The following is a 24,181-nucleotide window of genomic DNA, read 5'->3' as shown; positions in this document are numbered from 1 at the left end:
TCTGACATGGATTTCTATCTGTGTGTGTGTGTGTGTGTGTGTGTGTGTGTGTGTGTGTGTGTGTGTGTGTGTGTGTGTCTGTCTGTCTGTCTCTTTTCTTCTTAAAAGGACATCAGTCATATTGGATCAAGGGTTCAGCTTTCTCCAACATGACCTAATTTATTACATCAGCAAGGACCGTGTTTGAGTAATACCACATTCTGAGATCAGGCAGTGTGAGGACAGAGGTAAGGGAGTGTTAGAACTTCAACAAGCGCCTTGGAGCTTACAATTCAATGCTTAACAGACTGGACGAGACACCTAACGAGTGGCCTCTTGCATTAGGTAAGACTGGAGATTTTCTGTAGTTTGTAATGAAAGAGTCCTAATGTAAGGCATCTTATTTTATTTTATTTTACTTGCCAGGGTCTTGCTCCAAAGCCAAGGCTCGACCTAAACTCACACACAGTCTTCTTGCTTCAGTCTTCCAAGTGCGGGCTCCACACACGGTCCCCAATACTGGGCTTACCCAGGACTCTAACACAGATGTGCAATAGTAGCACACACCCCCACATCGTGGTTTAGCCCCCCACCTACCAAAGCTTTTTGCCTCCAGAAGCAATTTAGAAACAAAGAGTAGTTTATCTCCTTCAGGAAAGGGAGGGGGGTTTTTCAAAAGAGAAGAGGGTCTTACATAATGGGAAGCTTTCTTTGCAGAGAGAGCTGGCCTGAGATGTTTCCTAAAATTGAAAATTTAGGCTTTTGCTGTTTTTTTTTTTTTTGAACGTAGCTTTTTAAGGTCACTCTTTTCTGTTTAGCCTGTGAGCACCTGGTGTCTCAGCTAGGCCAGATTGCTTGTGCCTCTGCCTACCTTCTGCCCCATTTTCTAGATATTGATGGTTATTACAGCCTGGAACTCGTCACCAACTACATAGGTTGTCACACACTCTGTATCTAGGAAGGCAGTTCTGGGAACTGCAGGGAAACTTCTTGCTCATCTTCGCTTCCTGCTCAGCTTCCAGTTAGAGCACTGGGCTGAGGCTGTTCCAGCCATACCCTAACTTTTCTGGGTTTTTGGAGCAGGGATAGTCTCCCTTTGGATGCCTGTGATCTATTGCACTCCAGTCCAGGCTAGAGTTGTTGCATTTTGTTTTTGCTGTGGGCATGATAATTATAGCGTGAACTCGGAGGGATGGAGTATTTGGTGGACATTTTCAGTGTTTTCCAGCATCATGTTACTGTTGTTGTTCATCTTCATCTTGTTGTTTTGAGCATGTACGGAGTGGGTATGTGTGTGTGCATGTCCGTATGCATGTTTACATGCGTGGCGGCATGTGAGTGTGTACAAAGGCCTGAGGCCTTTCTGGGAGTCTTTCTCAATGGCTCTTCACCTCATTTATTGAGATAGGGTTTATCAGCCGGACCCAGAAATCAGCAATCTGTAGACGCTAATATAATGGTTAGCTTTAATTGTCAATTTAATACAACCCAGAAATCAGCAATCTGTAGACTCTAGTGTAATGGTTAGCTTTAATTATCAATTTAATACAACCTAGAAACACCTGGAAATGAGTCTCAACGAGGGATCGCCTACATTGGATTGGCTTGTGGGCACATTTGTAGGGGGATTGTTTCAAGTTAATCGATGTAGGCCGCTCATCCATGGTCCCAGTGGTTTAGTCTTGCTGAATGTTTCCGGCTGAGGGCCGGTGCAAAAACAGTGCCCCCAAACACGATCTGCAGATCAGAACAGAAAGATGGCTCAGAAAATCCTCCATGAGAAAGTGGATGTTTTCTACAATGGTGAAAACAGCCCTGTTCACAAAGAGAAGCTTGAGGCTGAGGGGAGAAAGAGAGAGAGGAAGAAAAGAACAAAGGAGACTCTAGAAAAGAAGAAGCTGTTGAAAGAATTATGGGAAGCTAGTCAGAACATCACCGAGAAAAGGACCGATGCTGCTGCTGATTCCGGGGGCTTCCGGAAATAATGGCGGTAACATCTGGGACCATCTGAGAAAGCATCCATCTTGGAGGTGGATGTGGTGGTGTATACTTGCAGTCTCAGCACTTGGGAGAGCTACGGCTAAGGCCTGGGCAAAAGCACTTGCCTCACAAGCCTAACAGCCTGAGGTTGATCCTCAAAAGCCACATAAGAGTAGAGGGTCAGAACTGACTCCACAAAGTTGTCCTCTGACCTCCTCACATACACTGTGACATGTATGCCCACACCCATCACACACAAAAATAAACTGTTAAGATCAAAACAATTGGAAAAAGCACTGATAGTAGTTAAGCCCACTTCTATGACAAGTTGAGTCAAATAGCATTTAGTGGTATCTGATCAACTCTAGGGCCACTGCTGAGCTGTCTTAAGGTGTCATTTATCCTTAGATTTTGGTAAAAAGAAAATGACAGTGAACTGTTACTAAGTTACCCGCTGTGCTCACTAGTTTTAACAGTCAACTTCACAGACAACCTAGAATCACCAGGGAAAAGTCTTAGTGAGAAATTATGAGGATGTCTGTGAGGATTCTTATTGACTGAAGTCAGAAAACGCAGCCCACTGTGGGCAACATCATCCCCTAAGCAGGAATCCAGAACATTATAAGAAAGCTAACTAAGAAAGAGCAAACAATGCTTTTATTCTCTTCTCGACTGTGAATGTGACATGACACTGTTTGAGTTCCTGCCTTGACTTCGCCCAAAATGATGGACTGCAACTTGAAATAGCCAGCTAAATAAATTGCTTTCTTTAGCCGGGCGGTAGTGGCCCACGCCTTTAATCCCAGCACTCGGGAGGCAGAGCCAGGTGGATCTTTGTGAGTTCGAGGCCAGCCTGGTCTACAGAGCGAGACCCAGGAAAGGCGCAAAGCTACACAGAGAAACCCTGTCTCGAAAAAACAAAAAACAAACAAAACAAAACAAATAAATAAATAAATTGCTTTCTTTCATAAAAAAAAAAAGTTAATCGATGTAGGAAGACATAACCCACTATGGGCAGCACCATTCCCTAGGCAGGGGATCCTGAACTGCGTGAGAGTAGAGAAACTGAACTGAGTACAAGCAAACACGTGAGTAGGCACACAGATTCTTTCCTTGCTGCCCCTGACCATGACGTACTAGCTGCTCTACACTTTGCCATCTTGACTTTCCTGCTAGGGTGGGCTGTAACCTGGAACTGTGAGCAAGATGAATTCTCCCTGTGCTGCCTTTTGTTGGGCTGTCTTATCACAGCCACAGAAGGGGGACGGGGAGCGTTAGCTAGCCAGCGTGGTCTTCTGGAGCTCCCCTGCCTTTGCTTTCTGGGTGCTAGACTTACAGGCAGGCCTCTGCTCTCCCAGAACGGACATAGGCTCTAGGGGTCTGGACTCTGATCATCCTGTATGTACAGCAAACACAGCAAATATCTTATCACCGGAACCGTCTCCCAACCTCGTGTGTGTGTGTGTGTGTGTGTGTGTGTGTGTGTGTGTGTGTGTATGAGAGAGAGACAGAGACAGAGACAGATGTGTATGCAGGTGTCCATGGAAACCAGAAGAGGGCATCATATCCCCTAGAACTGTGCTTAGGTAGTTGTGAGCTGCCTGATGTGGGTGCTGGGAACCGAATCCAAGTCCTCTGTAAGAGCAGAAAACACTCTTAATCAATGAGCCATCTCTTCAGCCCTACATTTTTATTATTAAATATATATACATATACATATACATATATGTGTGTATGTGTACCATGAACATTTCATGGTGGCAGGTGCCTTTAATCCCAGCACTGGAGGCATAGAGGGAGAGGCAGGAAGAACTCTGTGAGTTTGAGGCCAGCCTGGTTTACATAGTAAGTTCTGCGATAGCCAGAGCTACACAGTGAGACCCTGTCTCAAAACAAAATCCATTTATTCAGGCAGAAAATCTGAGCACTCCAGGAGTCACTAAGTGAAATGTGATGTAGTAGATAGATGATATCTGGAACTGTAAATTAGTCCTCTGTGTTCCCCGCATCAAAGTACTGTGTGGTGACATTTTGAACAAATAAAATTTGCCTGAAGATCAGAGGACAGAACAAGCCATTAGATTAAACATAGAAGTTGGGCAGTGGTGGCACACACCTTTAATTCCAGCACTTGGGATCACACACCTTTAATCCCAGCACTAGAAGGTTGAGACAGGAAGTGATATGACTGGGCAGAGAAAGGAATGTAAGGTGGGAGGAGACAGGAACTCGATCTCTGTCAGGCTGAGGAGCTGGTGAGGTAAGAGGTGGTGGCTGTGGATGCTCTGCTTCTCTGACCCTTCAGCTTTCACCCTAATATCTGGCTCCAGGTTTCTATTAAGACCAATTAGGATTCGTGCAACAGTGCTGTGTCCCACCCTGTCCCACCATCATCGTCAGTAACAGCTGTCCATACCCACAGTCCTAAATCGGGTGTAACCAAGACAACCAAACTAAGAGAATTTCTGAATAGATGTTCAAAACTCCTAGAAGAAGCAAAATCCTGAAAGGCACAGTGGCTCTAGATGGCCACCATCGGCCTATGAAGGAAAGAAGAGAGACAATCTTGTTCAGAAATCACAAGTTTGACTTTTCATAAGCTTCAGTGAGACAGATCATAGTTAACACAAGTCCAGAGATGAAATAACTCTCTAGAGAGGGACCAGCCTTAGGTCCCAGCCACCAGAGTTCCTTAATCTCCTACTAGATAAGGCCTTACTGGGGCCCCAACTGATTCCATCCTTCCTGCAGGGCTGGGAAGGAGTCTGCAGGGCCCTGGAACATGCTCACCCCAAGCCACTCCGTTCTTCTAGAGCAATCTGTGGGTACCTGGCAGCCCAGATCATCTACTCTACATAGCTTCGAGCCTGTTTCAGAACCTGTGTTCTTCTCGTTCATAGGTCTCTCCTCTGAACAGCACACTAAGTTGTTGGGATGGATTATATTGTGTTTCATGTAGAATAATACTAATCTGCTCCTAGCAACATTTGCAAAAACCGTCTTAAAGAACATAATGCTGTTTCATCAAGTTTTCTGCTAAGTTGGCCAGGCTTTTAACTGCTTAGAAAACTGAGTCTTAACAACATCAGGATTTATTTTAAAGTTTGTTTTTGTCTAAATGTTACACAAAAGTTGAAACATAAATCTGTGACTTCCTCTTCAAGACCAATAAAACTTCTTCAAAGTGTTTAGCAATCAAAGCTGAGAGTCCAAAACCAGTGAGGGGAAACAGACAGACAGACAGACAGACAAGAAGGATTGTCAATATTTTGGTCCTTGCTATCCAACATTTTGGACCCAGGGAATGATGGGACCCTGTCAAAGGACCCTCTGTCTCTGTTAGGTCATGTGTGCTCTTCGTCAGAGGGGCCACATGACCCTCTGTGTTTCACCCTAGCCAGCACATATCCTGCGGAGAAGAAACTCACTGGAAGGAGATAACGATTGTCAGATGGAGATGGAATTGTCCCCAAGCAGGGACAGACGGAAATTCACAAGCAAGCTTCCGTACCATCCATCACATCTTAGCCAGTTCCCTCTCCCTGGTTCCCAAGTGAAGGGGTCGGGGAGGCTCCAGCTTCATTCATTCGGGTCTGCTTGGTATTTGGATTCAATCGATGGTACCATATTATGGTCACATTGAGGGATGGTTTTATGAGAGGGAACATGTTCCCAATGGGTGCAGTACAAAACCATTCTCTTTCATTTTGGGTGTTAGAAAAAATGGTCTAAGGTAAGGATATATATCAGCCTTTTGGTTTAATGACTGAGATACCCATAATTCTGAGAAAGTTGGGGCAGAGGAGAGAAAACAGACTGCACTCTAGTTCTTTCTTGTCCAGTTCCCCCTCCCAGATGTTAAAAATAAGGAAGTTCATGTAGGCGAGCACGCAGAGAAAAGGGAACCCTTGAGCATTATTGAAGTATAAGGCATGTCAATTAGTACAGATTTTACAGAAAATCAAAAAATAGAACCTCATGTGACCTAGCAATCTCACTACTCCAAAAGAACAAAGAACCAGTATTTTGAAGTAATGTCTTCCCTCCCGTATTTATTGTAGTACTATTCACAATACCAACAAAATGGAAACAACCTAAGAGTCTGTCACCTGAGAAATTAAGTGTGGCAATACACATTATAGATCATTTTCAGCCAAAAAAAAAAAAAAAGTGAAATACTGTCATCAGGAACTGTAAAGATGGTTTAGTGGTTAAGGGCACAGGCTACTCTTCAGGGGACATGAATTCAGTTCCCAGCATCTAGGTCAAGAGGCTCACAGTCACCTGTAACTCCAGCCCCAGGGATTCCAACATCCTGTTCTGGACCCACAGGAACCTACACACATTTGACATGATACACACATCACACACACACACACACTACACACACACACAGAGACACACATTCACATACACAGAGACATACACATGCACACAGATACATTCATACATATACACACATACACACTATACACATACACACACACAGAGACACACATATACACACACAGATACACACATAAACATATACATACATACACATACACACATATCACACACAGATATACACACACAGAGACACACATAAACACGTACATACATACATGTGCACACATACTGCACACACAGATACACACATACACACACAGAGACACACACACACACACAGACACACACATTTAAAAATGAAGTACCATTATTTTGAGAATGCAGATGGAACTGTTAGGTTACGAGAAATGAGCTACTGCCACATGATGTCACTCACTGGGAATGTGAAAACATTCATTTCATAGAGGCTGAGCTCATTTCTTTTCTTTGTTTAAAAAATGTGCTTTAGAAAATGACTCAAAAAGTGTTAAAAATTATTTAGGCCCTAATCTGTTAGTGCTCCATCCTGTAAAGTTTGGATAAACTGGATTGAATATGTTTGGTTTTTTCTTACCATGAACCACACCAGAAAAGGCAAGGCATGTTACCAGTCTGTTAAATGTGTGACTGGCCACCAAATCAAGCCTTTTATGTTCTTTTTTCTTCCTTCCTTCCTTCCTTCCTTCCTTCCTTCCTTCCTTCCTTCCTTCCTTCCTCCTCCCTCCTCCTCTCCTCCTCCCTCTCTCTCTCTCTCTCTCTCTCTCTCTCTTCTTTCTTTCTTTCTTTCTTTCTTTCTTTCTTTCTTTCTTTCTTTCTTTCTGCTTTTCTACTTTGTTAAAATATCTTCCATGGCGTTTTCCCTGGGAGTCTCCCTCATCCATTTTAGGCATCTTTACTCGGCTTTACCTATCTTGTTCTCGCCCCAGGCCATCATTCCGGGGTTGCGCCCCCTGTGGTAGCCTGTACGGGTTGCGCCCCCTGTGGTAGCCTGTGCGTAGCAACTGTAGATGAACAGGTTCTCACTATCAGCTGTCCCTGTCATGGACAGCCAGAGGGAACCATAGAGTGACTGATGAGGACAGTGATGGGACACTGGTGAGGTGAAGGACTGGTCATGGGAATGGCCTTGGCTATGCCACTCACTGGGTCACGTGATCACATTACGTCACCCCCTAAGCCATAGTTTCCTTCCATGCAATACTAGATGTTAACAGTGCCTGCCTGAACTGGCTTGCTGCACCCTCTGAGTCCTGGCAAAAAGATCGTATGATCGATCCCAGCCATCTCATCAGACTCCCAGTTACTAAGGGAACTGGTTTCTCTGAGAACCACTGTCCACAATCACCCCTCAAACACAGGCACTGAAATCCAGGCCCTGACTTCCAAGAGTGAGGAGGCCTTGGATGGGCCCCTGAGCTGGGACAGATCCAGGTACCTAGCATGACTTCTAAGCTCCAGTCCTCTGTCTTCCAGGCCACACCTTGCAAGAAACAACACCACTTATGAAAACGGAGGTAGGGAATTTTAGGTAGGAACTGGAAGCAGGTGAGAGACTCTGGTCTCCAAGAGTGTGAGCGGGAGCAACTTCCTGTCCTGGACCACTGGCACCTCTAGCTGCAGTTTGAACCCAAAGGTAGTTTCCATGGAGAGATGGCTGGAGGGGAAGAAGCAGGAACCCAAAGCAGGTAAAACGCTTGTGCCTGGGCACAACTCACACAGGACTGAGGGAGGTTCCTAGGCTGGGCTCCGCAGGGCATCTGTGCTGCTGGAACCCACCAACAGGAGAGCACAGTTCGCTGTCCTTCCTCTTGTCTATGTGTTTCAGATCAAGGATTATGATATTGCAAATCCAGCAGCGGGTGACCCGAAATCCTCGGCTTACCGAGAATCAGAGTAAGGATAAGGAGGAATATGGGTACAGCTGGCCCCACTTCCTGTCCATGGCCCACGGGAAAGAGCCTCCATTTTTTTCATCCCCTCTTGCCCCTTCAGACTCTGAAAGAACCTGCTGTCCCATTAATTGGCTGAATTATAAAGGCAGCTGTTACTGGTATTTTCAAAGAAGCGCTGGTCGGAAGCCAACAAGTACTAGCAACCAAAGAACGCTGACCTGGTGGTTATCACTCCCAGGAGGACAGGTAGGGCTTCTGACTTTTGGTTCCCAAGACTTGTCGCATTTATGGGAATGTCCTCAACCTTGTCTTCACACCGGATTGACCCTGGTAGCTTTAGAAACCATTTTGCCCTCGAACATTTTAATGGGTTTGGGCACTGGGATGAGCATGAAAAGTGACCGTGTTCAGAATGGTTTGTCTATGCAGTTGGTAGAATGGGAGATGGAGAGATGTCACCATTGTCTTTCTGGCATTCCAAGGTTTTGTCCAGAGACTTGCAGGCTCCGTATATACCAGGCCCTGAAAGAGTCTGGAAGTGGGTGGATGGGATGAACTATGAGTGCACACTGGCTTCCTGTGTCCCGTGGCCCTCATCCGGTCTGTTCTTTGAGAATCTGTCCTGTTTTGCTCTCATCTGAGACCTGAATTCTATCTACTTGATCTGCCCCTCCCAGCTTGCTCTTGTCCTTTTTGCTCAGGAACTAGATGACGGAACATGTCTGACAGCCAGACAGACAGCAGACGTGGGTATGAGCTGGGTGTCGGTGAGGACTGCGCCCACTCCTACCCCTTAGCTCACAGAATGACGGTGGCTGTCAGGTGCCTCGCTGGTGGGTCTGCGGGTCACTGAGATGCTTTGCGACCACAGAAGTGGCAGGGGCAAGTGTCCCCTCCTTAGAGACCCCCTAAGAAGATTGTGTGGGAGATGGAAGCTCTGACATTGTTTTGAAAGTTTCCTCCTTTAACTTTATAAAAGGATGATGTAATGGAACTCCTAAGATGCTCCACCCAACGTTCTGAGGAACCATAGGAACACAATAAAACGTTGGCTGTAATAGTCCCTGAGCTGTTTTTGCTGTTTACTGAGGCTGCTTTGGCTCATCTTTAGCTTAGTAGAAACTTTCCTTAACTAGTTACAAAAACATCTGCATTTGTCACCACATGTGACCACTGATGACCTGGAGTCCTTAGCTTTGTGGACCTCTGCATCAGTTTGCTGTTGCTGTGACAAAATACCACGGCCAAGGCAACTAATAGAAGGGTTTGCCGGGCTGTGGCTCCAGAGGTAAGAATCCATCACGGCAGGGAGGCATGGCAGCAGGATCGGGGAGCTGAGCGACCACGTTCTCAACCACAGCACAGAGCAGAAAGAACACTGGAAGCAGGGTGAGGCTACACACTCTCAAAGCCCACCCCTCCCTCACCTCCCATTCCATCCCCATATCTCCCCCCCAACAAACACACATACAGATCCCCCAGCAAGGCCACACCTCCTAAACCTCCTGTCTTAGGGTCTCTACTGCTTTGATAAGACACCATGACCGAAAGCATGAGGAGGAAAGGGTTTATTTCCTCTTACAGCTGTCAGGTCCATCATTGTCCAACACTCCATCACTGAGGAAAGCCGGGGCAGGAACCTGGAGGCAGGAGCTGAGGCAGACGCTGTGGAGGAGCAGTGCTCGCTGGCTTGCTCCTCATGGCTGCTCAGCCTGCTTTCTTATACCACCAGGACCACATGCCCAGGGTTAGCACCGCCCACAGGGGCTGGGCCTCCGCACATCAATCATTAGTCAAGAAAATGACTGACAGGTTTGCCCCTACTCCAGTCTTATGGAGACTGGTTTTCAATTGAGAGTCCCTCTTCCCAAATAACCCTAGCTTGTGTTAAGTTGGCAAAAAACTAACCAACACACCTCTCCAAGGAGTGCCAATTGGAAAGCAGGTGTTCAAATTCCTGAGTCTATGGGGGGCAGTTTTTCATTTAAACCTTCACAACTTCTAATGACTAATTACATATGTTCTTTTACATTTTAGTATATACTAACATGGTAATATTGGTGAAAATTAATGAATCTCATGTAACATTTTCATACATGCCTAAAACATACTTGGATCATATCCACCCCCAAATTGCTCTTTCTCATCCCTCCTCCCTGAACCGAGAAGTTCTCCAAAGGTCTATTTGTTTATTTGTGCCTGTATTAGTGAGTGTATACACACATGTGTGTGAGAGTGTATGCTGTGTGCATACATGAGCCCAAAAGAGGACACCGAGTGTTACCAGTGGCTCTCTGCCTATTCCTTTGAGGTGGGGTTTCTCCCTGAGCCGGGAACTCGGTGTTCTCAGCTAGGCTGGAAGCCCATGAACCCTCCTGTCTCCAGCCTCCATCAGAGCTGGGGTTACACGTGTGTGCCAGACATCAGCTTACATGGTAGGATCTGATATCCGGTCTTCATGGTTATCCAGCCTTCGAATGCTACAGGCAAGAAGAGGAATCAAGATTAAATCGTGAAAGACTGTAAAAATAAAAGCACAATAAAAAGCAATACTAAAAATACAGTCCAAAGGAGACGTGAAGTTAAAATTTAATGACTGCTTGAATTATTTCTGCTCCTCTAACACTGGACTGTTACAGCCCCGCTGTGGAGGCCGATGCTGCACGTGGCTGGTATGAGCTGGTCCAGGGCCGCCTGCACTTCAGTGCTGCGTTCTCTGAAGTTCGGGCACCGGAAGCTGCTGCTGGCCCCGAGGACCTCTGCGCCTCTCGGGCAGCAGTTTCCCTCCTCCCTTCAGGGGCTCACCCTTTTGTGCACCCACGCATAGCGAAGGTCCAAGCCAAGAAATGTCCCCTGAGTGCCTGAGAGTTGGGGAAGTAAACAGACTACTCGTAAGTGCCCTAGGCAAAGGTACCGAGGGAACTCTGCCTGCCGGGCTCAGGACGTTCAGCTCCCACTGGACACTGAGCGGCCCCGAGGGAGGCCAGAGAACCTGGGCAATTCTCTACCCCTGTGCTCAGAGCCCCTTGTCCCCGAAAGCAAAGCCTGGTGACAGGGAGGCAGTTCCAGAAGCCAGGGGCTCCTTCTCTGCAGTAATCCTCCGGTGGGAGCTCTGGCTCCTTGTCACAGAGCTCACAGCCGACCTGTGCGAGATGCCCCCTCCCTTGCGACAACCTCTCCCTGACCCCTTCTGCCCTGACACTGTAGTAGAATAGGCAAGGCACCCTGCGTGGAAACTCTTCTTGTGTTTAGGTCTCAGGAACAGCCCTGTCTGGGGCAGGAGTCGTGGCTCAGCAGTTAAGATCAACCGCTGCTCTTGCAGAGAACCAGGGTTCATTCCCTGGCACTCACATGTGATAGCTCACAACCCTCTTGTAACCCCGGCCCTAGGGATTCCGATGTCCTCTGCTCGGCTCGGTGGTTGTAAACTCATACACAGACACAAACATACACACATACATTTAAAAAGATAGAATTTTATTTCCCTTCCAAACACCTGGTAACCACGCCCATGGTCAAATCATCCCCTTATGCAGCCCTGCTGGGTAAAGCAAGCTCAGATTCTCAGACCCTGAGTAAGTTCTCATTGGAAACCTCTGTGGGTCTCTTCCCCCTCCGCTGTGAAAAGAACAGGTCTGCTTTCTAAACAAGGCTCATCTTGGAGACTCTCCCTCATAGTAGACAGGCCGTGAGCAGGAGAGTCCCCCAGCTCTGCTCATGGTTCCTGCCACCCCTTCACCCCCAAGTACTGGGGAGAACTTCTCAGCTTCAGGAAATGGTTTGGGGTTTTCAGAAGAATTCTGTTTATGCAGAACTATAATTACAACACTGATTTGATGACATGACACTTTTAATCTTTGCATCTAAATGCTGGTTCAGTTGACCTGTTGGTATCCATTCATTGCACTAAATCCCCAAACAAGAGGTCTCTGTAATGCTTCAGCAGAATTCGTTTTAAGACACCAGAATAAAAATCTAAAACCCGTCAGAGAACTCAACTCTAGAAAATATGTCCCATGTCTCACTGCACTACCTCTTAGGGCATCATCAGGAAAGGTACTCGAGATACAGGAGGTTCTGAGATGTGCCGCACACACACACACACACACACACACACACACACACACACATATGGTGTCTGTGATATGTGTGTGAGTGTGTGGTATGTGTGTGGGTGTGATATGTGTGGTGTATGTGTGTTGTGAGTGTATGTGTGGTGTGTGTATGTATGTGGTGTGCATGCGTGTGTGTGGTATATGTGTATATGGGGTGTATGTGGTGTGTGGCATGTGTCAGGGGTGTCTGTGAATAAAATACAAAGCAAGGGCACTGGATAAGTCACGTGAGCACTCCTTAAAGTTTCAACACTCTCAAATGTAAACTGATAGAAATTCCTGTGAAAACCTCATCATAGCTAGTACCAGCCTCCAAAGCTTTCCCAAAAAGTCCTATTCAGGGCTGTGACTGTCTTTTTAAAATGTGTGTGTGTGGGGGGGGGGTGTTTTGTCCATAAGCATGTCTGCACACAGCATGCATCCAGTGCCCAGGGAGGCCAGAATCCCCTGGGACTGGAGTTACAGAAGGCTGTGAGTCACAATATGGGAGCTGGAATTGAACCTGGGTCCTCTGGACAAGCAACCATTGCTCTTAACCACTAAGCCATCTCTCCAGCCCCTGTGACTATCTCCGATGCTGTGGAAGTTGAGTTACACTATTTGTCTCACTTTTGAACTTCTTGAAGAAAAAGAATTTCTTCTTTTCTTTATCTCTTAAAAACTTAAACTGGGGTTTTAGCCACATTTTCTGTTAAGACTGATTCTCATTTTGTGTCAGAAATGACCATTCTTCCAATCCCAGGTTTTAAATGTGTGCCTTTCATTTTCCCACAAAGCAGGTATTGTTTATACATTATTATTAACATAGAGGGTATGTTGGAATAGAACATTTTTCCCCATGAAAAACTCAAGGTATAGGTCAGTGGGAAATATTTTTGATCAAAGAATATTACATTTTCTTCCCCCACACATCCCACTTTGTATTAGAAAATGACATTGGGATCCATTTCACTACAAGTCAAATATTATGAAACAGTTACAGAAAAGCATAGCAAAAATAACTCAGACACAAAGATCAAGATTATATAAGCCAGGGTGGGGTGGGGTGCTTTTTGTTTTCAGAAGTCTCTGCTCGGGTGCCCATAGCACGAAAGAAGAGAATCAAAACAAGTAACAGAGATGCTCTGGTAATTAATTCCAAACAGTGGAGGAGGGGGCAAAATGGCGGTAAAAATGGTGATGTCGGAGAGAATGGGTGTTGGCAGCGTTACCAGTCTGCTCTGAGCAAAACACTTTCTCTGTGTGTTGGGGTCCACAGAGGTTTCCTGGTGGAAGCTAAGCTTCCTTTACACAGCAGGGCTGCATAAGAGACTAACTAGGTTGACCATGTGCATGGTTAACCAGGTGTTTGGAAGGGTCTGTACTTGGCTGAGCTGTGCAGTATGCTTTGATCTAGCATGGGGGAGGTCTTTTGCTCCGCCCCTTGCCATTCCTTTAAAAGCCTTTTAGCAGAGAGAGAAGGGGCTGGTGGGTTTTGACCCAGGCCCTCCCGAGGCTGTCCTGTGTTTCTATCTGTCTCTCTCCCCTCTATATTTCTATCCAAATGTTTCTCACTTTTTTCTACTCAAGTGTACCCTGGGGGTGGGGGAGAGTGGGAGCAGGTCTCCCACATCTGTGAAGTAAATTCTGAGCAAATCTAAACTTTAGAACATTCCTCAAACTGAAAGAAAATATCCAGACAAACTCAATCCCTGTCTCTTGTTCCACAAACCAGCTTGGTTCTGACATCAGAAGCTGCCACAGCAACTCATAAACACCATCCTTAGCTTGTACTGAGACAGAAGGGCCGTGTTGGGGGGATGCCTTGGTGAGAGGCATGGTGGAACTGTCTCTTAGCTCTCTTTGGAGAACAGTAGTAACCCCTTTAATCTTTTGACACACCTTCCACACAGTGGGCACAGATGGACCCATCTCTGTCCCGGAATTGGTGATCTATGGGTCAGTATTGTTGGTTGGTCCCCCTTTCTTCTCAGTGGTGACTGCATTTATATCGTCTGCCTTGGGTCACTGAGTTAACTTGGTTGGGGCACTTAACGCCCCCAGTTCCCAAGGGAGCTGGTGGGAAAAGCCCAGTGGGGCGGGCCTGAGTGGAGACACTCAGGGTGGGCACATCATCACAGGACAAGATGGAAGGACACTTGGAGGTACAGAGGGATATAGCCTTGGTGGGGATCTTTGAGGAAGGAACGCTAAGAAGGAGATGTGGAGTGAACCTGGAAGGGGGCCAGGAGGTCAGCGTGATGGTGGTAAAAGTTGTGGTGAGAGCCTCCATTCCTGGCATTCCCGGTAGTCTCGGGAGTGGAGAGGCCCCAGAAATGATCCAGATGGCCGCCAAGGTGGGGCAAGTGTTAGTCCAGGAGAAGCTTTGGGAGGCTGGCATGGGAGGTGTCTCTGTCTGAGGAGGAGGAGGAAGCTGTGGGCATCTGCTGCTGCAAAGGCACAGATGTGCTGTCCGAACCAGCAGCCTCTTCATCCCCTTGTGACCACTTTCCTGCACAGAACCGTCATCTTCATCGGGATCTTCTGAAAAGACTTCCTCTTCCTTCCTCGGGAGTGTTCTGGCCTGATGTTCAAAGCATCGAGGCTTGGAGTCATCTTGGTGTTCTTTTTCTTCTTGATTCTCCAGGCACATCTGTGAACTACGTGATCAAGCTGGATGTTTTCTCTCCAGGATCGTCTCACCATCATCACACAGACTCATTCCTCTGCTTTCTCTAACTGATGTGGCACCGTGGCTGTTGTCACTACTGTCACTGTGTTTTCTCATTTTCAATGTGTGTATCTTAGTTACTGTTGTATTTCTGAGAAGAGACACCATGACCAAGGCAGCTTGTAGAAAGAAGCGTTTAACTGGGGGCTGGCTTACAGTTTCAGAGGGTTAGTCCATGATCGTCATGGCGGGAAGCATGGCGCTGAGAGCTTACATCCTGATCCAAAGGCAGGAGGCAGAGAGACAGAGTGAGACTGGGATTTGGATTTTTTTCTTTTTTCGGTTTTTTAAGACAGTGTCTCTCTGTGTAGCCCTGGCTGTCCTGGAACTCCCTCTGTAGACTAGGCTGGCCTCAAACTCGCAGAGATTAGGATTCAGATTTTTATACTTCAAAGCCCACCCCTAGTGACACACCTCCTCCAACAAGGCCACACCTCCAAATCCTTCCCAAACAGTTCCACCAACTGGGGACCAAGCATTTAAATACATGGGCCCATGGAAGCCATTCTCATTCAAACCATTACAGAAACCGAGGACCAAAATAAACCCTCCGCCCTTTAAACTATTCCTCAGACTAAGGGTGTGGGGGTTGTCTCTATTCTGTCTCAAACTTTCATGAGTTAAAAACACTTATTCTAACTCATTTCTATGACTACATGCAGCTCCTCCTGAGAACTGCTTTATCCAGTCTACAGTTTCAGTTTGCTGGGCTTTCATTGTTCATACCTAGACTACTGGGGTTTTCTTTTTTATTTCCTCTGAAGCCCAAAATTATTTAGAGAGGTGGTAGAATAATATATATTATGGCAGGTTTCTTAAGGATGAACTTCCATGATCATTTCTGTTTTATCACAGCCAGAGTGTTTTCCTTTCTGTTATTAGCTGAAGTCTTACTTATGGGCAAATACTTTGCCCCATTTGATAAATAATTTCATAAGTATCAGTGGGACCTGGTTTGCCTCCAGTCCTATCTTTAGGCACTGATTTTGTTACTGTTAGTGTTTCTCGTCTTTAACAAAAAGAACACACAGCTGCAAGTGTCGCAGCACCTGGTCTCGGATTACACTCAGACACACAGCTGTGCTCTCCTAATTTTTGACGAAGTTGTCAAAATCATACTAGAAAAAAAAATCCAGCCTATTTAATAAATGGTGCTGGCAAGACTGAATGGCCGCTTTTAGAAGAACAAAGTTATATCTGTACCTCTCACCATGTGCAAGAGTCAATTCAAAGTGGATCAAATTTAAATTAAAATCACAAACAAGGAAATTGCCACAGGAAAACAGAGAGAGCACTTCAGGATGCAGGTATAAGCAAATGATTTCCAAACAAGATTCCAAAAGTACAGGAACCAGTACCAAGAATTAATAAATGGGGCTGCAGAGAACTTAAAATGTTTCTGCATAGCAAAGGAAACTTTTTAGGTAGTAGAGCAAACAGACAGCCACAGGATGAGAGAAAAATCTTAGCCAGTTAGACTTCAGACAGGGGTTAATATTTAGAATAGAACTTTATCTGTTTAATCACAAAATTGAATACTAAAACAAAATAAAATTGTCAATCAATGAAAGAGCTAATGAAATGGAAAAAAAAGAAGAAACACAAATAACAAACGGATATTTTTAAATGTTCAGTGTCCTTAGCCATCAGGGAAAGGCAAATTAAAACTACTTTGAGGTTCCATCAGAAAAGTTATTTTCAAGAAAAGAGGTGGCTGGGATACATAGTAATACTTTTAATCCCAGAACTTGGGAGGCGGGGATAGACAGATCTCTGTGAGTTCAAAGCCAGCCTGGCCTACAGAGTGAGTTCCCATGCTACATAGTAAGATACTGTTTCACAAAAGAAAGGAAGGGAGGGAGGGAGGGAAGGAGGAAGGAAGGAAGGAGGGAGGGAGGAAGGAAGGAAGGAAGGAAGGAGGAAGGAAGGAAGGAAGGAAGGAAGGAAGGAAGGCTTGCAGAGGCCAGAAAAGCAAGTTGGATCTTCTGGAACTAGAGTTACAGATGGTTGTGAGCTGCCCTGTGGATTCTGGGAATTGAATCTGGGTCCTCTGGGAGAGCAGCAAGTGTTCTGAACTTCTGGGTCATCTCTCCAACCTCAAGTATTTTTTCTTAATTATTACATCTGATACAAATTATAGTAAAGTAATAGAACGTTAAATCAACATGCAAAAACTTTCAATATGCCAATAGCAGACACACAGAGAAAAAAATCAGAGGAAAATCTATTAATATCTTCAAAAGAAAAAAATAGGGACTGGAGAGATGGCTCAGCTCTTAAGAACACTGGCTGCTCCTGCAGAGGACCAGATTTTGATTTCCAGCACCCACACGCAACTCATAACTGCTTATAACTCCCATCCTGGGATTCAAAGATGCCATCTTCTGGCCTCTAATGGCACTGAATGCACATGATTCACAGACATATATGTAGGCAATGTCCTCCCCCCAATAATACAATAGCCTATTAGCTAACCCCAGGAACCGACATGGATTACATGGGGTTAGAAAGAGCTGAAGAGGTAGGAGCTAATAAGAGTGTGAAGTGTAGAAAGCAGGGGGGGAGGGAACAGGAGGAGAGGAGAGAGAGGAAACTCTGGTTGGTATGTAAAATAAATTTTAAGAAATTTAAGAAAAAAAAAGTATGAAGTGTTCTTTAGAGGACCTGAGTTCAGATCCCAGCACCCACAAAAGACAGTTCCATCTCCTAGTGATCCACCCTCTTCTGGCCACCACGGCCACCAGCACTCACATGCACATACATGATTTAGGAATTTTAAGAATGCATGAAATTAGCCAGGCATGGTGGCACACATCTTTAATCCCAGCATTCAGGAGGCAGAGGCAGGCAGATATGTGTGAGTTCAAGACCCGCTTGGTCTACACAGTGAGTTCCTGGTCATCCAGGGCTACACAGAGGGACCCTGTCTCAAAACAACACAAAATGCCATGAAACCAGAAGTCTGGGAAGATGGGCTTGCAGCTATGAATTCTTAACTGTGCCTACAGACCCTTTAGAGATCCGGAGAGCTCTTGAGATCCTCAATGAGAACATGGGGGTGTGTGTGTGTGTGTGTGTGTGTGTGTGTGTGTGTGTGTGTGTGTGTAGGTGAGAGGACAACCAGCATGAGTTAGTTCTCCTCCTTTCACCATGTGGGTACCTGAGTTCATATTCAGGTCGCCAGGTTGGGAGCAGGTGCCTTTACCAGCTGAGCCCCCTCGCCAGCCCAGAACACAGATCTTGAAAAGGTGCAGTCTTCACCTTCTTCCAGTGACTTGGACACAAAACTGACAACTCTCTGTTTTTACTTTTCCTGAGATGATTTACAAAGATTCCTCATTTTAGTTTTGAGACGGTGTCTCGCCGTGTAGCCCTAGCTGACCCGGAAATTATTGTGGAGTCTAGACTAGTGATGGTCTTCCTGCCTCTGCCTCCCACGGGCCAAAATTACAGCTGTGAGACACCACATCAGCTCCGTATTTTCTTAACAATGTGGTTTTAGTCCCAGCACAGTTACTGAACATGGAGCTCTTGGAAACTCACTCAACCAGAACTTTGATTAATTGCTTTCTATAAGTCTTTTGGGGATACTAGGTTACCCACTCACATTTTGAATTTGCTTTTATTCAGTCAAATACTAGATTGTGGTCTATATAGTTTTTCATATTGTTATCAATTTTGATATGAACAAGACAACACAAAAGTCAACAAAAGGTAATTTTTGTTACATTCAAAAGTTTATTATAATAAGCTGCACAATGCACAAAGTACCACAGATTTCAATAACCTCATTCTTCCAAACACCACACTACCCATCTCAAACACAATCCTTTCTCCTTGCCTTAAAATTCTCAATAAAAAAAATCCCCCAGAATGTCGAGACTGGTGTGGGAGACCTGCTTCCACTTTTTCTCCCCGGGTACTCTTGAGGAGGAAGAAGTAAGAAATATTTAGATACAAAGATAGAGGGAGAGAGAAACAGACAGAAACACAGGACAGCCTCCGGAGGGCCTGGATCAAAACCCACTGACCCCTTCTTTCTCTGCTAAAGGGCTTTTAAAGGAATGCCAAGGGGAGGGCAAAAGACCTCCCCTCAGCACAGCCAAGTGCAGACCATCTCAGACACATGGTGACCGCGCACATGGTAAGCCATCCCCTAATGCAGCCCAGCTGTGTAAAGCAAGCTCAGATCTCACTGGAAAACCTTGTGGGCTCCCACAGACTGGATAGGGGGATTCCAAATTCCAGGCTTTAGCAGCTAAAGGCACTGAAGAAATAAGTTAAGTGGAGGAGGCTCCTAGCTATCCTTGGCCAGCTTTGTCTCGCAGACCCAACGGAAGGGCTTCTGGCAGACGTCATCATTCCAGCGGCCATCAGTGGTGATGTGGGCACAGTCCTCACCTCCTCCAAGTCCATGTCCATACCAGTTATCTGGCTGCAGTGCATCCCAGTACCTGTGAACAGACACAGATATGAGTCTCCAGAAACCAGACTTCGAACCACGTCCCCAGACTCTGCCACCTACCCCAGAACCAAAGCCTTGGGAGAAGAGGTGATCCCAGGCAAAGGCCACTAGGTGAGGGCAGATATGCAATACACACTCACGTAAAGCCTTTCTTAAAGTCAGTTCCATCCACCCATTGCCAGGGCCCATTTTGGTCCGTTAGGCCTATCCAGGTGACCATCTTGGCTATTCGATTCTGTAGAAAATTCTGAAGAAAGAAGAGGGTGTGTTAACCTCTCCCTTAGACCGGAGAGCCTCCCGCAAAGAGCCCACCAAGACATCACCTGCTCCTCCAGGGAGTTGACCACCACCAGGTGGGCATTCTGCAGCTGGCAGTGCTTGTCAGCTTCAGGCCATGACTTCCCAGACTGAGAGAACCAGTAACAGCTGCCTTCATGCTCGACCCAGTGAAGGGGGCAGCAGGCCATTTCAGAGCCTGTGAAGAGAAACAGGAGGATGGAGAAGAGAGGCGCTGCCTACTGACCATCTCCCCATAACTGGAGCAAACTACACCATCATCATCCTCACCGTTCTTGAGGCTGGCCAGCTGGCATGTCAGGGTCTTCAGGTCCTTGCCCAGCTGTTGGATGCTCTCTGTTATGTCAGACAGACCTGGGACACACAGATGGAAGTGAGGACACTGCTCTCCTGCCACATCTGCTTGGTGAGTCCCTGGTGCTCAGATGGCCTGCACAGGGTTCAGTCTAGGAACTCCACACACCACACACACTCACACCTCCTCCCAGGGTGCAGGAAACCCAGGTCTCACCTGTTTTGAATGCCTGTTCCTTTTTCACCATCATGCTCTCCAGAGAAGAAACCTTCTGGCTCAAGCCTCGGCCTGGAAGACGACAGGTCAGCACCAGGAACCCACTTTCGCCCACACCCTCTGCACACTCTCAGAGACCAGGGCCCCTCACCTGCCAGCAGTTCCTGCCTGTGATCCTCCACCTCCACTTTCAGAGAGCTGATCCTCTCTTGCAGGCTGTCACCTGCAGAACAAGGCCTGGAGCTCAGGACTCTGTCCTCTGCACCCAGCCCACCCCTGCCCAGAACCCGGTCACAGCCCAGCTCACCCCTGGAGGTCAGGGCCTGGAGTTCAGCCTTCGTGTTGGAGGTGATGTTGTCTAGAGTGGCTCTCAGGGTGCCTAGATCCCTCCTTAACTGGGAACCTGATGAGAGGGACAGAATGATGGGAACCAAGGTCTCTCAGTCTCCTCTGGGCAGCACTAAGCTGGCACTCGGCACACAGAGCAGCACTCTGGGTCACAGAGCCCCGTGGGGCAGACACCACTGTTACCCAGTATTACACATGAGTAAACTGAGGCTGGGGAGGTGAGGTAATGTGACTGTGTAACCCAAGCACAATAGTGAGTGACAGGGCCAGCAGCCATCCCCATCACGGTCCTCCATGTCCCCACAGTGTCCCACCATTGTTCCCATCTACTACCCACTCAGGTCACTGTCCATTACCCTTCTCTGGCTGTTAACCTTGTCGTCACCATGGCCCTCACTGCTGTCCCGAGTGCCGTCTGTGCCCATCACTGCCTCCATTCACCCTGCCCCCCCACAGCCCTGTGACCCCTCACTGCTGTCCTGAGTGCCGTCTGTGCCCATCACTGCCTCCATTCACCCTGCCTCCCCCAACAGCCCTGTGACCCCTCACTGCTGTCCCGAGTGCCCTCTGTGCCCATCACTGCCTCCATTCACCCTGCCCCCCCACAGCCCTGTGACCCCTCTCCTTCCTGCCAGCCTGAGGGCACCCACTTTGGGATCCAATCACGGAGATGACCACCAGCAGCAGGAAGCCGAGACCCAGGGAGAAGAGGAGGAGGCCGGTCCAAGAGAAGATATTCCGCAGGAAGGACTTGGGGGGAGCCACTGAAAGAGAAGAGGATGTCAAGACTCAGCGGGTCCAGATTGTGAGAGAGAGAAAGTGAGGGAAAGGGTTTCTGGGGTGAGGGAGCCAGTGAAGGCTTGTCACTGGAACTATGGGGACATATCTAGAATACTGGGGCTCCGAGTACCCAGGCATTTGGCACCTCCAAGCACGGGAAATTTGCAGTTCCTTGGACCTTTCACAGCCCTGAGGACGTGTTTAACACCCACCAGGAGCTCACGTGCACATAAGCAAAAGGAAAGAAGCATGGTGCTAAGGTCTTGTGACCAGAGCTGGGGGAAACCGAGGGGGCACAAAGGGGGGCAGCCAGGCCCCTAACAGGTTCACACATGTCTGCATGACCCAGTAAATGAGTTCCCCTCCAAACCCAGCTCCCTGCATTGCTAGGTCCTGACTCCACCAGCGTGAGGCCCCACAACCCAGCCTAAGGTGAATACATACACACAGACTGTGACCATGGGAACCCTAGTGGACACGTGAAGAGGACCTGTTGGGAAAGTGTGTCTGCTTCTCTCTCACCTTTTCCAATCCCTGGGTTTTTCTCCTCGCTCCCCGAGTTGTGGAAGTTTTCATAGGTAATGGTCATGCTTGGAGAAACGCTAGGCTCTGGGGCTGTCTGAACTGAAGTTGGGAGACCAGGATCCGGGCTGATCCAGAGCTGGGACCAAGGAGGAAGCAGGAAGCAGGGTAGAGCTGAGAAGAAGACTAGGGCTGAGATCAAATATGTCGTGTGTTAGAATGAAAAGGGGCCCGGGGAGGGCTGGAGAGATTGTTCAGTAGTTAAGAGCACTTGTTTCTTTCCAGAGGACCCAGGTTCAGTTTCCAGCATCCACGTGGCTCACAACCATCCATAACTCTAATTCCAAGAGATCCAAAACCCTCTTCTGGTCCCTGTGGCCAACAGGCACATACATGGTACATATATGTACATGCAGGAAAAACTCTCACATACATTAAATAAATAAATGGAAATTGAAAAATTAAAAAAGGTCTGGCCGTGCATCTGCGTTAGAAATGGGGTCAGTATTGGGCTCAGTTGAGTTCGAATTTGGAGGTAATGTCGAAAGCTAAACTTATTACTATTACTTGGTCTAACGGGCCATCTTGAGAGTGTGCCCCTTCCTGGGACGGGCACCTGCACTCTGACCGAGGCACGGGAGGAACTGGCCCAAGCTCGCAGCGAAACTGGGAGCAGAATGGGGTTGACTTCGGTTTTCGATCGGGGCTGATTCAAATGTTCAAACTGGATCTAGGACTGGAACTCAGGGTGGGGCTGGGGTTGGGGGATGACGACTGGGCTGCTGTTGAGCCACAGCTGGAGCCACATCTGGGTCTTTGTCTCACTTGGTATTGTGGCATCCATAATCCAATCTAGAGTCCAATAAAGGGAAATCAGGTCCCACACGACCTCTTATATCTCTTCCCACTTAGTGCCACCAAAGCCCAAAGGCCCCCTGGTCTCCCTGGCCACCCGGCCCAGTTACCTGTATCTGGAGACCGTGACTCTCGGCTTCCCTGGGCAGCAATGACCAGAGGTGGGAAGTCAGTTAGAGGTGGGATCTATAACCCTGAGGGCTGGTGTGGGAGGGGCCAAATCAGAAGTCACTATGACAGAGTCTTGCTGCTTCCCCCTACCCACTCCCAGTGGTTTATATTTTGGGATATCAATTTCAGCTTTTAACGGTAAATACTGAGTGGGTTGTCATCGGTGCATGTGCAGAAGTTGTGGGGGGTGGGGGGTGGGGCTAGCTTTGCACTTATTCTCAAGGGTGTGCCTTCTCCCATTCCTCTTTCTGGGAGACCTCATGACTTCCTCATTTCTAGAGTGTTGGGGGGGGGGGTTGACCAGAAAGAACAGTCTGTTGTTTTCTCCTATGCCTTGCATCTTCGTTCATTTCCTGCCTATGTATTTCCAAGAATTGTTGGTGTCTCCATCATTCACCCTCAAGCCCAGAACAGTCCACTCTCTCATCCTGCTCATTCCTATCACGAGTCCACAGCATCTGCCTGTACCCATTAGCTGGCGAGGGCTCCTTGGCTCTCTTCAGACGGAAATCATGAGCTGGGGAGGGGCAGACCTATGCCTTGGGATGCTGCAAGTTCTTTGGCTGAGCTGACACCTTCAGAGGCTCAAGTCCTGAACTCCGGGCTTATGTTTCCAGGCTCTAGGCCAGACTTAGGGCTTGGGGTGCTCAAATTGGAGGAGACTGTTGCTCTGGGATTCGATCGCTGGTGGCCTGGCTCCCGGCGGTGGTGGTGGCGGCGGCGGCGGCAGCTGCAGCTGGTGTAATCCTGACCTCTTAGAGGCAACTACTGACGTCAGCCAAGAGTGCTGGCTAGCGTCACATCTCTCAAGCCTCTTGGCACTTAGGGTTTAGGAGCTCCAGGTAACTCGTCCAGTGGCTGCGGCTGGCAGTCCCTGTCCCTGTCATTCCACAGCCTTTCCTATAATACACTGTCCCTTTGTCATCCACACCTCTGCCTCCTGCCGCCCTTGTCCCTGGCCACTCTTCGGAATCATTTCATTGTTCCCTTGCTCCTGCTGTTCCCTGTCTCCTCCTCAGGTCGCCAGTTCAGAGCCTGCTTTACTTTCAGTGAAAATCCAAAGAAGTCAAAGCAAAGGACATTTGGCGGAAAGCTTTAGTTGGGCCTACGTTAGCAACACCAGGAGCAGCCCTTCAGGGATTCCCCTCACTAACTGGAAGAGTGAGCCAAATCGCCTGCTTCTTTAGC

General features: G+C 47.5%; 1 protein-coding gene across 1 annotated transcript; it reads right to left on the bottom strand.

The window, feature by feature from the left end:
• Positions 1-18,762: 18,762 nt before the first annotated feature.
• On the bottom strand, positions 18,763-23,038 carry LOC114693213 (C-type lectin domain family 10 member A-like). The gene is made up of 10 exons (XM_037200729.1): positions 22,933-23,038; positions 21,968-22,159; positions 21,316-21,429; positions 20,625-20,720; positions 20,469-20,540; positions 20,318-20,389; positions 20,077-20,160; positions 19,833-19,984; positions 19,650-19,756; positions 18,763-19,498 (listed from the first exon to the last, which is right to left on the bottom strand). Exons 2-10 carry the CDS (start codon positions 22,032-22,034, stop codon positions 19,342-19,344), a joined length of 921 nt encoding a protein of 306 aa, XP_037056624.1. The 5' UTR covers positions 22,035-22,159; positions 22,933-23,038; the 3' UTR covers positions 18,763-19,341.
• Positions 23,039-24,181: the final 1,143 nt, after the last annotated feature.

Source organism: Peromyscus leucopus, chromosome 8b (assembly GCF_004664715.2).
Source record: "Peromyscus leucopus breed LL Stock chromosome 8b, UCI_PerLeu_2.1, whole genome shotgun sequence".
Lineage (NCBI taxonomy): Eukaryota > Metazoa > Chordata > Mammalia > Rodentia > Cricetidae > Peromyscus > Peromyscus leucopus.
Note: the sequence above shows the minus strand (reverse complement) of the source record. Positions and strands in the feature narration are given on the sequence as shown.

Bases quoted from the DNA above. Each gene is read 5' to 3' on its own strand.
- LOC114693213 (XM_037200729.1), bottom strand. From the start codon at position 22,034: ATGACCATTACCTATGAAAACTTCCACAACTCGGGGAGCGAGGAGAAA. The intron at 20,390-20,468 runs GTGAGGGGCCCT...GTCGTCTTCCAG, and splicing joins CAGGCAGGAACTGCTGGCAG to GCCGAGGCTTGAGCCAGAAG. The intron at 19,499-19,649 runs GTGAGTGTGTAT...GTCTGTTCACAG, and splicing joins GACTTTAAGAAAGGCTTTAC to GTACTGGGATGCACTGCAGC.